The sequence below is a fragment of the Onthophagus taurus genome, chromosome 8 (genome assembly GCF_036711975.1).
Source record: "Onthophagus taurus isolate NC chromosome 8, IU_Otau_3.0, whole genome shotgun sequence".
Lineage (NCBI taxonomy): Eukaryota > Metazoa > Arthropoda > Insecta > Coleoptera > Scarabaeidae > Onthophagus > Onthophagus taurus.
This window is the reverse complement of record NC_091973.1, coordinates 891,470-903,965: the sequence shown is the minus strand read 5'-3', so window position 1 is coordinate 903,965 and position 12,496 is coordinate 891,470. Positions and strand designations below refer to the sequence as shown.

The 12,496-nt window shown below is 33.2% G+C and overlaps 3 protein-coding genes across 7 annotated transcripts; 1 reads left to right on the top strand and 2 right to left on the bottom strand.

Moving 5' to 3' along the window:
* Nucleotides 1–97: 97 nt before the first annotated feature.
* LOC111414166 (laminin subunit beta-1) lies at nt 98–9,327 on the bottom strand. Of its 5 annotated transcripts, none has more exons than XM_023045386.2 (13): nt 9,237–9,327; nt 6,666–6,755; nt 6,547–6,609; nt 6,322–6,429; nt 5,778–6,027; nt 4,856–5,727; nt 4,561–4,770; nt 2,834–4,504; nt 2,585–2,784; nt 2,418–2,517; nt 1,041–2,358; nt 844–985; nt 98–786 (listed from the first exon to the last, which is right to left on the bottom strand). In XM_023045386.2, the coding sequence occupies exons 2-13, from the start codon at nt 6,721–6,723 to the stop codon at nt 319–321; spliced, it is 5,460 nt and encodes a 1,819-aa protein (XP_022901154.2). In that variant the 5' UTR covers nt 6,724–6,755; nt 9,237–9,327; the 3' UTR covers nt 98–318. The 5 variants fall into 5 exon arrangements, with proteins under 5 accessions (XP_022901154.2, XP_022901153.2, XP_071055199.1 ...); XM_023045385.2 differs by lacking the exon at nt 9,237–9,327 and adding an exon at nt 7,384–7,806; XM_071199098.1 differs by lacking the exon at nt 9,237–9,327 and adding an exon at nt 7,055–7,212.
* Nucleotides 8,943–10,496, top strand: LOC111414168 (putative GTP-binding protein 6). The gene is made up of 2 exons (XM_023045392.2): nt 8,943–9,154; nt 9,205–10,496. Exons 1-2 carry the CDS (start codon nt 9,042–9,044, stop codon nt 10,487–10,489), a joined length of 1,398 nt encoding a protein of 465 aa, XP_022901160.1. The 5' UTR covers nt 8,943–9,041; the 3' UTR covers nt 10,490–10,496.
* On the bottom strand, nt 10,481–12,248 carry LOC111414169 (uroporphyrinogen decarboxylase). Its single transcript, XM_023045393.2, has 6 exons — nt 12,152–12,248; nt 11,988–12,096; nt 11,758–11,936; nt 11,265–11,420; nt 10,913–11,212; nt 10,481–10,862 (listed from the first exon to the last, which is right to left on the bottom strand). Exons 1-6 carry the CDS (start codon nt 12,164–12,166, stop codon nt 10,548–10,550), a joined length of 1,074 nt encoding a protein of 357 aa, XP_022901161.1. The 5' UTR covers nt 12,167–12,248; the 3' UTR covers nt 10,481–10,547.
* Nucleotides 12,249–12,496: the final 248 nt, after the last annotated feature.

Here is a 12,496-nt window from a genome sequence, read left to right as displayed (position 1 = left end):
ATTTGATGAAAAAGAGATGTTACTTGTAGCAACATTTCATTCGTTCTATTTCTTTATTAACGATTATAAGGCGAAAAAAGAAATTACGACTTAAAAATAATTTTTAAGGATATATTTAAAATTATATATAAAACATTTTATAATACACTAAAAGTTAATAGGATTGATAATCATTTTTTTTTTGTACGATACAAATCTACAAATTACTTATAAAAAAAAGCAATTTATATCAAAAAACGTTTACCCTAAAATAAACATCCCTTTGAAAATATTTACAAGCAAAACAAAAAATCTAAAAACATCGTTTGCAACTTTGTTTTAGATAGAATTGCAATGTTTAAAATATTCCGCTTTCTTTTCAATATCTTCGGTATATTTATCCATATCCGAAATTAACTGTTTCAATTGTTCTTCCAACTCGCCCAAATTATTACTGGACGGGCTTTTTAATTTCGAAATGCTCTCCTGCGTTGTTTTAACTTTCGACGACAAATTAACGGTTCTATTTACCAAATTTTCCGCGCGCGTTTTTGAATTATCCGCCTTCGTGATGCTCGCATTCAATTTCTCTTTCGCTTGATCGTAATCGTTTAATAACACTTTTAATTTATCCATCGTCTCTTCCGTTTTTGTCTTAATGTTGGTTGATTCATTCTTTAAAGTTTGAGCCGTAAATTGATTTCCGCGTAAAAGTTTTTTAAGATCTTCTAATTCTTTATCGAGGGTTCCTAAGTTTCCGGAAGTATTTTCGATTTGTTGATATGTCCCGTTTGTCATTTTATCAATCTAAAAATTAAAAAAATTTAAATAATTTTGTTTTAATAAGATTTTTTTAATGCTTACATTGTCTAAATCTCTTTTTATGTCTTTAAATGATTGGGAGATGTTTCCAATTTTTATTTCAGTTTCTTTTTGGACGTTTTCGGTTTTCTTTAAGAATTCTTCAACGCTGTTTACGGTGTTTTTAATATCATCGACTTGTTTTCTAAAAAATTAATTTTATTTATTTTGTTGTATTAATAAATTATTTTTTGACTTACTTCGCATTTTCGGCATCTTCTTTTAATTTTTTGGCAACGCTTAAATTTCCTTCGGTTTCTGCAAGAATCGGTTCGATGTTTGTTAACGAATCGGCGGTTACTTTAATGTTTGTGGCAAATTCTTTAATTTCCTCCGGTTGCCATTTAATGTCTTTGGTTAAAATATTGTTGATTTTATTTTGCAATTCTTTAGTGATTGAATTGTTTTGCTGCATAAACTCGTCGATTTTAGCTAATTTGTCGTTGACTTTTTCTGTCATGTTGGAAGCGTTGATTTTGGCTTCTAAAGATTTATTGAAAGCGGATATGGCTTGATTTTTAACTAAGGTGCCGTTAACGGTTGTTATGTTTCTTATGTATTCGTTAACTAATTTTTCTTTGTCGTTGTATAAAGCTTCAGTTTTCATGGCTAAGCTGTTTGCGTCTTCCGCTTGGTTTTTAGCACCGTTGCAGGTTATTGCGCCGCAATGTCCACATAGAGCTCCCCCGCAAATGTTATCGCATGGGTATTCAGACCCGTCACAAATTAATTTGTTTAATTTAGGTAATGAATCATTTAAGTTTTTAATTAAGTCAGTTAAATTCTTTAAGGAAGCCATATCTTCCTCGTGTTTATCCGAATACATAGATTTCATTGATTTTAATTTATTTTCGGTGCTTTTGCAGCGACGTTCAACGTTTTTAATGATGTCCTGAGTGTTTGTTGCGTTTTTAGTGGCATCATCCGCTTTGGTTTTGGCATTTTTGATTATATCTAGAGCACCTTGTACATTGCGTTCTTGCAACTTCGTTCCATTCACTCTCAACTCATCCGTTTTGTTTCTTAACAAGTCCATTTTATTTTTGAAGTTTTGCAAGGTCACTTTTGCTACTTGATTACCACTATCGGCGTTTGCTAAGATTTCGTTTAAATTCTTTAATTCTCCATGTTCCGTTTTGTTGATTAAATCTCTTAAGTGGTCAAGTTTTCCTTCAACTGAATCCAAATCAATCGTTGCCGTTTGGTTCAATAAATCTTCGATGTCGTTTAATTTATTTTGAATGTAATTAAACTCGGTCGTGTAAGCACCTCCAGCCCCAACATTTTTAATGTCTTTCGCTCTAGCTATTTCTAATTGGGTTTCATTTTCAAATTTGGTTAGAGTTTTGTCCCAATTGTCGAAACATTCCCCGCAAGGTCTGCAATGAGGAGCAACTCCGACGTAACCTCTCGCGCATTGATCGCAACGATCTCCGCCAATTCCAGGGCGACATTTACAATTTCCAGTTTTTTGATCGCATTGTTCAGTTTCGGAACCTTCGAGATTACATTCGCATTCTAAAAAGAAATATTAAACAAAATTAATTAATTATTTAATGACAATGATGTATACTTACTGATACATTTATCAGCTTTAGGATCACCCCAATAATTCGCTTTGCATTCATTACATTGTCTTCCACCGAAATTTTCCCGACAATCACATTCTCCTAAATACTAAAAATTGGAATTGTGAATAAATTTATTTCAATTTATTTAATTTAATTAATAAATTGATACAAACCACGTTACATTGGAGATGTTTAGAACCAACCGGGTCACAATCACACGGTTCGCAACCTTTCCCACTAGCAATTTTCCAATGATTTTCCTTACATTTCTCGCAATCATCGCCGATTACATTCGGATAACAGGGACATTTTCCCGTATATCTATCGCAATCCCCGGCAGTTTTATTCCAACCCAAGATATGGCAGACACATTCTAAAATAAATCATTATGAATTTAGAATTTTTATTAGATTAAAATGTACCTCGACACATCTCCTCAGGCGAAGTTCTATAAAAACCAGATCGACACATTTCGCAGTGATCACCGGTAGTTTCATATAAACATTGTTTGCATTGTCCGGTGTGTGGGTCGCAATTGCCAGGTCGCATAATATCGATGTTATCGTTACAATCGCAAAGTTGGCAGTTTCCTCCTGGAACTTCCGGATTTCCGAAATAATTATCCGCGCAAACATCGCATCTGGCGCCTGTAAAACCTTCTTTGCAGGCGCAAATAACATCTTGCGTTAATGGATTTAATTGGCAAGTATCTGCGAATGAATGATTCGATCCCAAAGTTCCAGGACATGGACATTGTCTACACGGAATATCCACGTTTAATCTTGGATCGCCGTAATACCCATCAACACAATGATCGCAAGTGTGGCCTTCTGTAGCATCTCTACAGTTACTACAAGCTCCTGTGCGAGCGTGGCAAGTCTCGGCATGTCCGTTACAATCACATCTTTGACAATTTGGGAAATTCCAAAAACCAATTCTGCATTGATCGCATTCTCTTCCGTAAGTGTTTGCACGACACTTACATAAACCGGTGGTTACGTTACAGAAATTATCTAACGCTCCTATACTATTACAATCACATGCTTTGCAACCTTCTGGGCCAAAACCGTAAGTTCCTGGAGCGCATCTATCGCAACGTCTTCCCACTACGTTTGGTTTGCAAGTGCAACGACCTCCGTGTTCATCGCAAAGTTTACTTACTGCGCCCGTTGGATCACATTGACAAGCAAGAGCTCCGTTAATAATAAACGCCCCGATACTATTAAAATCATTCTTACAAACTTCCGGGATGTGTTTGGTATCAACGGGTGGATTTTTAAGTATGTCATTACAACTAAATCTTTCAAATTCTCGTCGCCTTTGTTCGGCGGGTGCGGAACCTTTAAACCACGGTATACTTTCAATTCGAGGTGTTAATACTATCGAATCAATCAAAATTGACGCTGTGTTTGGACTTTCGTGTTCGTATTGTGATCGTTTAAATTCCAAAACGAGCTTATAAGATTTTCCAGCTTCCAAACAAAGCGGTTCTGGAGCCACAACACTTCTACTATGCGATGGTAAGCTAATATGTTTCGGTTCATCATCAAGAGAAGCTTCGTTACAAAGACTATCAACGTCGACAGGATCTGGACGTATTAAACTCATTTCGACATCGTACCAAGGTTGATTGGATGTGGGCTCATATCGAAGAACCGCGTCGTATAAAGATGTTGTTCTAATGTTATTAATCGGAAATTCGATAAACGAACCTTCGTAAGCTCTCATAAAACCAGATCCAGTCCATGTATTTGGTTGTCCATCTCGATATGGTTCTCTTATAACAACTTGACAATCACTAGATCCTTTAGCTAATTCGGCTTCGTATAATAAAAAGTCTAAACTGGCTGTGAAATGGAGTTGTTTTGGGATATTACAAGTTCTTCCTGACATATCTCCTCTACATTTACATTGTCCGGTAAATAAATCGCAATTATTATCCAACGAACCTCCAGGATCGCAATCACAAGGTTCGCAACCATCTTGCTTTTCAGACAACCCCCAGAATTCCGGTAGACATTGTCTACAATCTCTACCAGTTACATATCGTTTACAAGTACATTCACCCGTATCTACATCGCAACCTTGATTATCTAAAAACAACAATTATTTAAATAATAAATTATTATTAATTTATTTAAGTCCATACCAACTGTTCCCAAAGTACTGCAAGTACAAGGTTGGCATCCATCTGGATTTTCTGATGTGAAATTCCAAAAACCGTTCTTACATTGATCGCATCTTCTCCCTTCAACATTCGTTTTACAGTGACAACTACCAGCGACAAGGTTATTTACTGTATCTGTAATCGAGTCGCATATTCCTAAGTCCAAAGAACCTTGTGGATCACAATCACATTCTAAAAAAAATAAAATTAATTTATCAACAAATTATTTAAGATCATTTGATGCTCAACTGTGTTTTTACAATATGGCAGATCTTACCTCTACAAACATCTGGATCTTGAATATCCCTAGTTGGATCTCTATAATAAAACGGTTTGCATTGTTCGCAATGAATACCCATCGTATCATGTTGGCAACCATCACAAACGCCACCACTGACTCTTCCAGAAGCTTCGTAAACAGCTGAATCAAAATGACAACTCCAAGCATGATTGTTACAATTACATCTTTTGCACGCATTAGATTGTTTTCCTACAGCAGGTCGCCAAGGGAGATCGTTGAAAAAGTCTTCGCATTTCTCGCAATTTCTTCCTTTTGTGTTGTGAGTGCATTCGCATCTTCCGTGAACCATATCTGGTTTTGGGTTAATTCCAGCTAAAGGTAAACATCGATTAGCGTGTCCATAACAAGAACATGAGCCTCTAACGACCATGTAATTAATGGCGTAGTAATATTTTTCTTGTATCTCCTCACGCTTGTCGAGTAAATCGTCTCCTAAGGTGTGCAATTTGGTGAAATTAATTCTTAAATTGGTGATTTTAAGTAAATTTTGAACTTGTTGTGAGTATGGGTTATCAATTTTAACATTTTGCATCAACACCCTGTAGATAACTTCACCGTTACTCGACGGAGACACTCCTGAATAACGGGATTCGCAGACTACATCTGTTAAATTTTCGGGCGTCCCTTTTTTTATTCCTGGAAAGCTGTCGTCGCAGTTATCAGCAAAATATCTATAAACTTGCCACGTTTTGTTGTTATCGTAAGATCTTTCTATTAACATCGCAGCAGGACGGAACGTTCGAAATTTCATTATTAAATGGGTAAAATGAAATTCTGCTTCTAAATTAAGCTGAACATAAACGTTCTCTTTACCGTTTTCTGATTGCCACCATGTTGTTTCTTGAGTACTAAAAGAATTTAGTTAATAAGATTATTAATAAATAAAAAGATTGTGTACCCCGGATAAGTTTTTGAAACAATATTGCTAATATTATGATTTTTAATCGCTTGATTCGACCCAGGTCTTGAATCGCACCAAAAGCATTTTTTCTTCTCCTCCAAATGCGAAACGATGCAGTAACGTTTTTGTTCGTAAAGACCGCACGTTGAGGAGGCGTAAAGTTGATCTTCTCTGCCAATTAGAAGATTTCCGGTTGCTGGGTAACATGATCCTTGTTCGCAAGGATGCAGCTTCAATTGGGTGAAGGCTAATAATAGTTGATTGATTCTCTAATTAATTTTAAAGCGTTAATCATCGACAGGATAAGTTTTAAATAAGTTTTGAACGTTTCGATCTAAATAAGACTAACTTTCAATATTAAACTAATAATACATTCAAAACTGATCCAGCACTTTATTTAATTAATAAATTAATGTTAAGAAAACCAACACCATCCAAATAATACTGAAAAAATTAGTTAATTGGGGTACAGAAAATATTCCCTCCACAAAAAAAAACACCACTACAACCCCATGAATTGGCATTGAGTCTTACATCTAACCTCTAGGCTTATAATACCACGTGGACAAATCCGTGAAGGGATGAACTTCTTCTGGGTCACTTTCTGTGTCAGGGGGTGGCGTTTGATCACCCCTCAACACAAACGGTGCTAAATTACAACATTACTGCTTTTAAAAACTAAAACGTCGATATAATATCAAAAAGAAATCTAAAGACTATCTTTTTTTCCAAAAATTGAATGTATTTTAATTAATTTTTAATTTACCTTTTGATATTCCTTTTGGTTTATCTCTGGTCCTTGCATATTGAGCCTCAGCGAATTTATTACCTAATTTAAAAAATTTTATTTTTAATGAATTAATTTTCTTCATTTAATTTACTTACATATTACTAATAAAATAAATGATGTGACTATACTCCATAATTTTCTACGTTGATACATGTTAAAACTATTTTTTTTTGCCTAATGAGGCACTGAAATAAATTTAAAAAAAATTAATATAAATTTTAAACGAATATAAAAATATAGTTTGAATGAACTATCAGTATCGAACATCCTACGCGTATATAAATAGAATACAAAGTAATGAGTCCCCTCTATCAGCAAGGAAACACATCTTTCGTTACAAAAAAAATGCACAATTCACTATTATTCGATTGAGAAGCATTGTAACGTTATATGTTTTGTATTATTCTTGATGCTGAGTACTTCAAAAAATTTATTAAAATTATGTTGTTTAAAAACGATTTTTTTTAATATAAACTTCACCCACTTTAAATGGCCTTTGAACTTTTCGACAAACCAATGAACTCTGCGTTATCAGGGTAGCATTAAAAGTGTTCCCGTCAAGAATCGAGGCGTTTTCAGATTGCAGGTCATCCGGAATAAATCCGTAAACGCCTTCCTAAGTGTTTCTTGGAAGGAAATAATTTTATAAATAGCTTCCTCTCCTTCTCTTTTGCCGACTCGATTTCATGACTATGAAAGATTTTATCATGAAAACGGAATTTAAAAAACTATATATTAAAATGAAATGATTCATTTTAGATTTTCTTTGGCGCGGTTCGTGGGTGTGTTTTTTTGGAATTTAAGGCTATTTACCTGTCAATATACAAAGCACGTGTGCGTCTGTGCAGATATATAAACACAGACGGTGATGCCAAAGTTTTCTTCTTAAAGAAGAACCACACTGTAGCACATTGTAACAACTCTCGACATTTTTAACATTTTAAACATTATTTTTTTTAGTTCACTAAATTCAATATGATTAAATAATTTTTAATTCTTTCACCATAACAATGGGGTAACGTAAAATGCAGAAATGTAGAAGAGGTCTTTTGGGTCTCCTCTTGATGGCACGTGAAACAGACTGGGACCTCTTTTCCTCTTTGCAAAAGAGTGGGAGAGTATTATGAGAAAGAGAACCTTAAAGTCGGCTTCTTCCACTGCCAGAACCGAACTGAGCGTTGCCGGACGGAGTCTGGTCGCCTTATTGTTTTTGCTCTTAGGATAAAGATAAATCGAGATCTGTGTAAAGAGCTGTTAAAACCGTTTGCGACGTCTACGACCTATCCCGTCTTTTCAAAGGAGGGATATTTGTTGGTGGGCATAAATGGAGGGGTCCTTCGGGAGTTAACATGTGGTCCGCACTTGTTCTAAATGAAAAGAGAACCAGAAAAGAGGCTATTGGGCGTGCCACAAAACTTCGAGTGCTGTTTACGAACTCGAAGCCTCGTTATCTTAACGATGACCTTTTTTTAGAAATAAAAACATTTTATATTTTAAACGTTTAGAATTTCATTTTTTGGGATGGCAGATTTTCGTAATTCGTAACCATCAAGAATAATTTATCAACGGCGCGCGACTAAATGAGCTATCTAAAAACATTTCGTTATCTTTTTCCGGCCAAAGGTTACTTCCCCCATACCCGTGGGTGGCTGTAGATAGTATGTATCCGGAATTTTGTTCTAATTCATTCTTTAATTTTCATACTGATGATTTCTCAATTTTTATTTGAAAACTGTAATCATTAAAGAAACAAACCAAGTTTATAAAGTAATTACTTTACCGGCTTTTATATTAATTAGATTTACGTATAAACCATTATTTTATTAGTTTTATAGTCAATGATCTCAATTGCAACGTCTCACTTGGTATGCTCCCTATATTTTGACTATATTTGACGAGCGCGCTACATCAAAGTTAAAAGTTCAACATTTCGGTATATAACAGTAGTCGAGGTGGTATATTTAAGGTTTTATATTTCTTGAAGATATTAACTATTACATATATTTGGCTGCTATATGTATATCATGCTCAATTTCATAGCTGAAATATGCATTCGTAGCCGAGGACGCTTACGGCCGAGACGCTATATTTGAGGGTAATTAATTCATAATAATCGTGGATATGTTTTCAATTTAACGCAATAATTAATTTCAAATTTCAAAGTGACATCATTGTAATACCCTTTGATCTAAAAAAATCCAAATACTGGATTTTTGACTTATTTACTTAATCTTTGTTTTTATAAAATAGCATATGCAATCAAGTTATTATATGAACACTAAGTTGCCTATACACATCAATTAATTAGAATAGGGATTATTAAAACATTAATACCAAATAATTTTGTATTAATTCTTTGTGTTATCTTCCTAAAATATTTTCGATTTCATTTTGTAATCGCCAAATCAAAGATTTAAGGAGTTCAAGAACATAACCTCACATTTAATTTCTTGCGTTAAATTAGATAAAAAATGTTACTTTATTTATTAAGATTACCCCGGTTTAACATCAAGCGTTTATCTCGATTATCAAGATTTAATTCGACGTCTATTCAAGAATTTGATCAAGATGATATAATTGATAAGTAAGATTAACCCAGATTCGTTTAAATTAAGTTAATTAAGACATTTTTAGAGATTATCAAGCGTTAATAGAACAATATTTACCTTCAAATATCGTACATCGATGTTTTATAATACATCCTTACGTTAAGTGGGGCCCACAAAAAATAAAGGATGTTACACTAACCGGTCAATTAGATGAGGCAATAGCTCTTGTAAATAGTTTACAATCATGGAAAGTTGTTGATAAAATTTCGGTTCCTTTAGAAAGTTTAGATAAAAAATCTATTTTTGGAAGTGGAACAATAAAAAAATTACAAGACACAATTAAAAGAAACTCGTCATTAACATCAATTTTTATTAACATGGAACATTTAAAAACCTCCCAAATGGAGGAAATGGAAAAAATATTTGCCCTCCCAATTTTTGATCGCTACAACATTGTTTTGCAAATATTAAGGTTACACGCTATAAGTAAACATGCTAAATTACAAGTTGCAATAGCCGAGTTACCTTACATTAAATCAAAATTAAAAAAAATATCTTCACTTGGTACAGATTACGACACCAGAAGATTAATTTTGAAAAATCGCGAGGAAAAACTTAAAGGGGCTATTAAAAAATTACGATCTCAAAGAGAACTTTTACGAAATCGCCGCATTAAAGTATCTTACCCTGTCGTTGCTGTTGTCGGTTACACAAACGCAGGAAAAACTTCTTTGATTAAATCACTAACAGGGGATCAAAAATTACAACCAAAAAATCAACTTTTTGCTACTTTAGATGTAACGCTACATAACGGAGTTTTACCGTCGAAATTAGAAGTTTTATATGTTGATACAGTCGGGTTTTTATCGCAAATACCAACCGGATTAATCGAATGTTTTATAGCAACGTTAGAAGATGCATTACTTGCCGATCTCATTTTACACGTTGAAGATTTATCAAGCCCTAATTTTACACATCAAAGAAACCACGTTTTGGGAACATTAAAAGCGTTAAGCGGAAAAATGGGAACCGGAAACATATTGGATAAATTGATTTCAATTGGAAATAAATGTGATATTGAACATAACATTGATACAAAAAAAATTGATGATGATTATTTAAAAATCTCGACTGTTAAAGAAATAGGTATCGATGCTTTACGAGAGTTAATCGAAAAGTTAATCATAAAAAATACAAATCGTCATGTGATTACGTTAAATTTACCAATTGGTGGTGATGAAACTCGATGGTTGTACAAAAATTGTACGGTGATTAATGTGGGAGTTGATGAAAATAACAGTGATCACCATAACGTTAAAGTTATTATAACATCAATGTTACTAAATAAATTTAAACGCCAATTTTGTTAATTCTAAACCTTTTATATTTCTTTTAAAAAACTTTTGTATAAAAAATCAACATATTTTATCAAACCCTATATTTATGAACAGCATCTATAAAAACTTCAACAGCGGATTCTTCCATATCCGGATAAATTCCATGGCCTAAATTAACAACGTATTTATTCGTTCCAAAACCTTTAATCATTTCTTTAACAAGATTTCGGATGTCATCCTCAGAGGCGTACAGAGCGCAAGGATCTAAATTTCCTTGAACGGCGACTGCTGAGCCTAAAATATTTCGCGGTATTTTAGGACTTATCGTCCAATCAATCCCAATCATATCATAACCCAAATCTTTTTGTGTTTCTAAAGAATAATGAGATCCTTTTGCGAAAAGAACCTAAAAATCAAGCTTAATAAAAATAAAATAAAATAATAGAGAAAATTTACCATTGGAACTTCCTCTATGTTATTCTCTTTTAATTTTAAATGAACGCTTTCTGATATTCTCTTCAAATATGGTTTACAAAAAACGTCGAAAAGATATTCGTTCAAATAATCGGCGTTACTCTCGAAAATTTGAACAATTTGCGCCCCCGATTTGATTTGCATCACTAAATAATCAATGATAACATCTGTGAGAAGTTGTAGTAATTTGTGGGCGCATTCCTTGTTGCTGTATAACCATTTTTTAGCTTTCGAGAGGGTTTTACTTCCTTTTCCTTCGATCATATAACCCATTAGGGTCCACTAAAAATTATTTCATTAATAAGTTATGAAGCAAGTAATGTTTGGGACTTACTGGACCACCTGTAAAGCCAAATAACGGAACTTTTCCCTCTAATTTGTGTCTTGTTAACGTTATAGCATCCCCTACATATTTTAATCTATCAACAGCTCCTGGTACGTTTAATAAATCCATATTTTCGATTGTTACTGGATTTGAAATTACTGGTCCCTAATTAATTATAAAATTTATTACTTAATTAACTTAATTACAAAATGTAATAAGCAATGGGATGACAGATGGAATAAGATGAATTGACAAAATTGTTTTATCTTAATTGTGTAGATGTGATGTTTGGATGGATATTTTTGAATATTAAAGGAAACAACTAAGTTGGTGAGGACATCTAGACAGACTAAAAGGAAAATGGCAAGTACAAGTTTTGAGGTACAGATACACATGAGGAGAGGATGACCAAAGGAGCCCTGGGAAGCCAAGGAACTGAAACAATTCTATAAAATATTAACCTTATTTAGTTTTATCAATTATTATATGTAACTAAAATTACCTCTCCTTCTTTCATTTCAACATTTAACCCCAAAGCTTGTGGAATAACAAGAATATCACTGAATATAATTGCAGCGTCCAAATCGTACCTTTTAATAGGCATTAAAGTGACTTCACAAGCTAAACTTGGTGTTTGGCAAATCTCGAAAAAGCTGTGTTGTTTTCTAAAATCTCTAAATTCTAAAAAAAATTATAAAATAAGTAAGTACAAAACCAATTAAGTTAATATACCTTTCATGTGACGACCTGCTTGCCTCATTATCCAAACGGGTAACCTTTCAATCTTCTCCCCTTTAATTGCTTTTAAGAGAGTGTCGTTTTTTAGCGGTGGAAAGTTCATCTTTGCAAGCAAATTTTATGTAAAAAATTAAGGTATTTATATTTCATTTACTTACTGTTCTTGCAGTCATTTAACAATGACTGCTCAATTTTAATTGATGATTAGGTTATGCGAGTTATGCAACCAGCGTGAGATTTTGTTTTTGAGGTTATCTACACATTATTATTTTAATGTTATTTTAATACTTTTTAAAGTAAATCGTGTTTTATGTGATCTTTAATTTGTTATACATCAATTTTTAGTTATTATTTCATATTAATTATGTATTAATTTTTATTATAAAGTCAAGGTTATTTGTTTAATTGTTACAAATAGTTAACATAACCTATTTTTTTTTTTAACTTTACATATATAATTTTTTTTTAAGAACGTAAAGAAGATAATAAGGAGGGATAAGAAC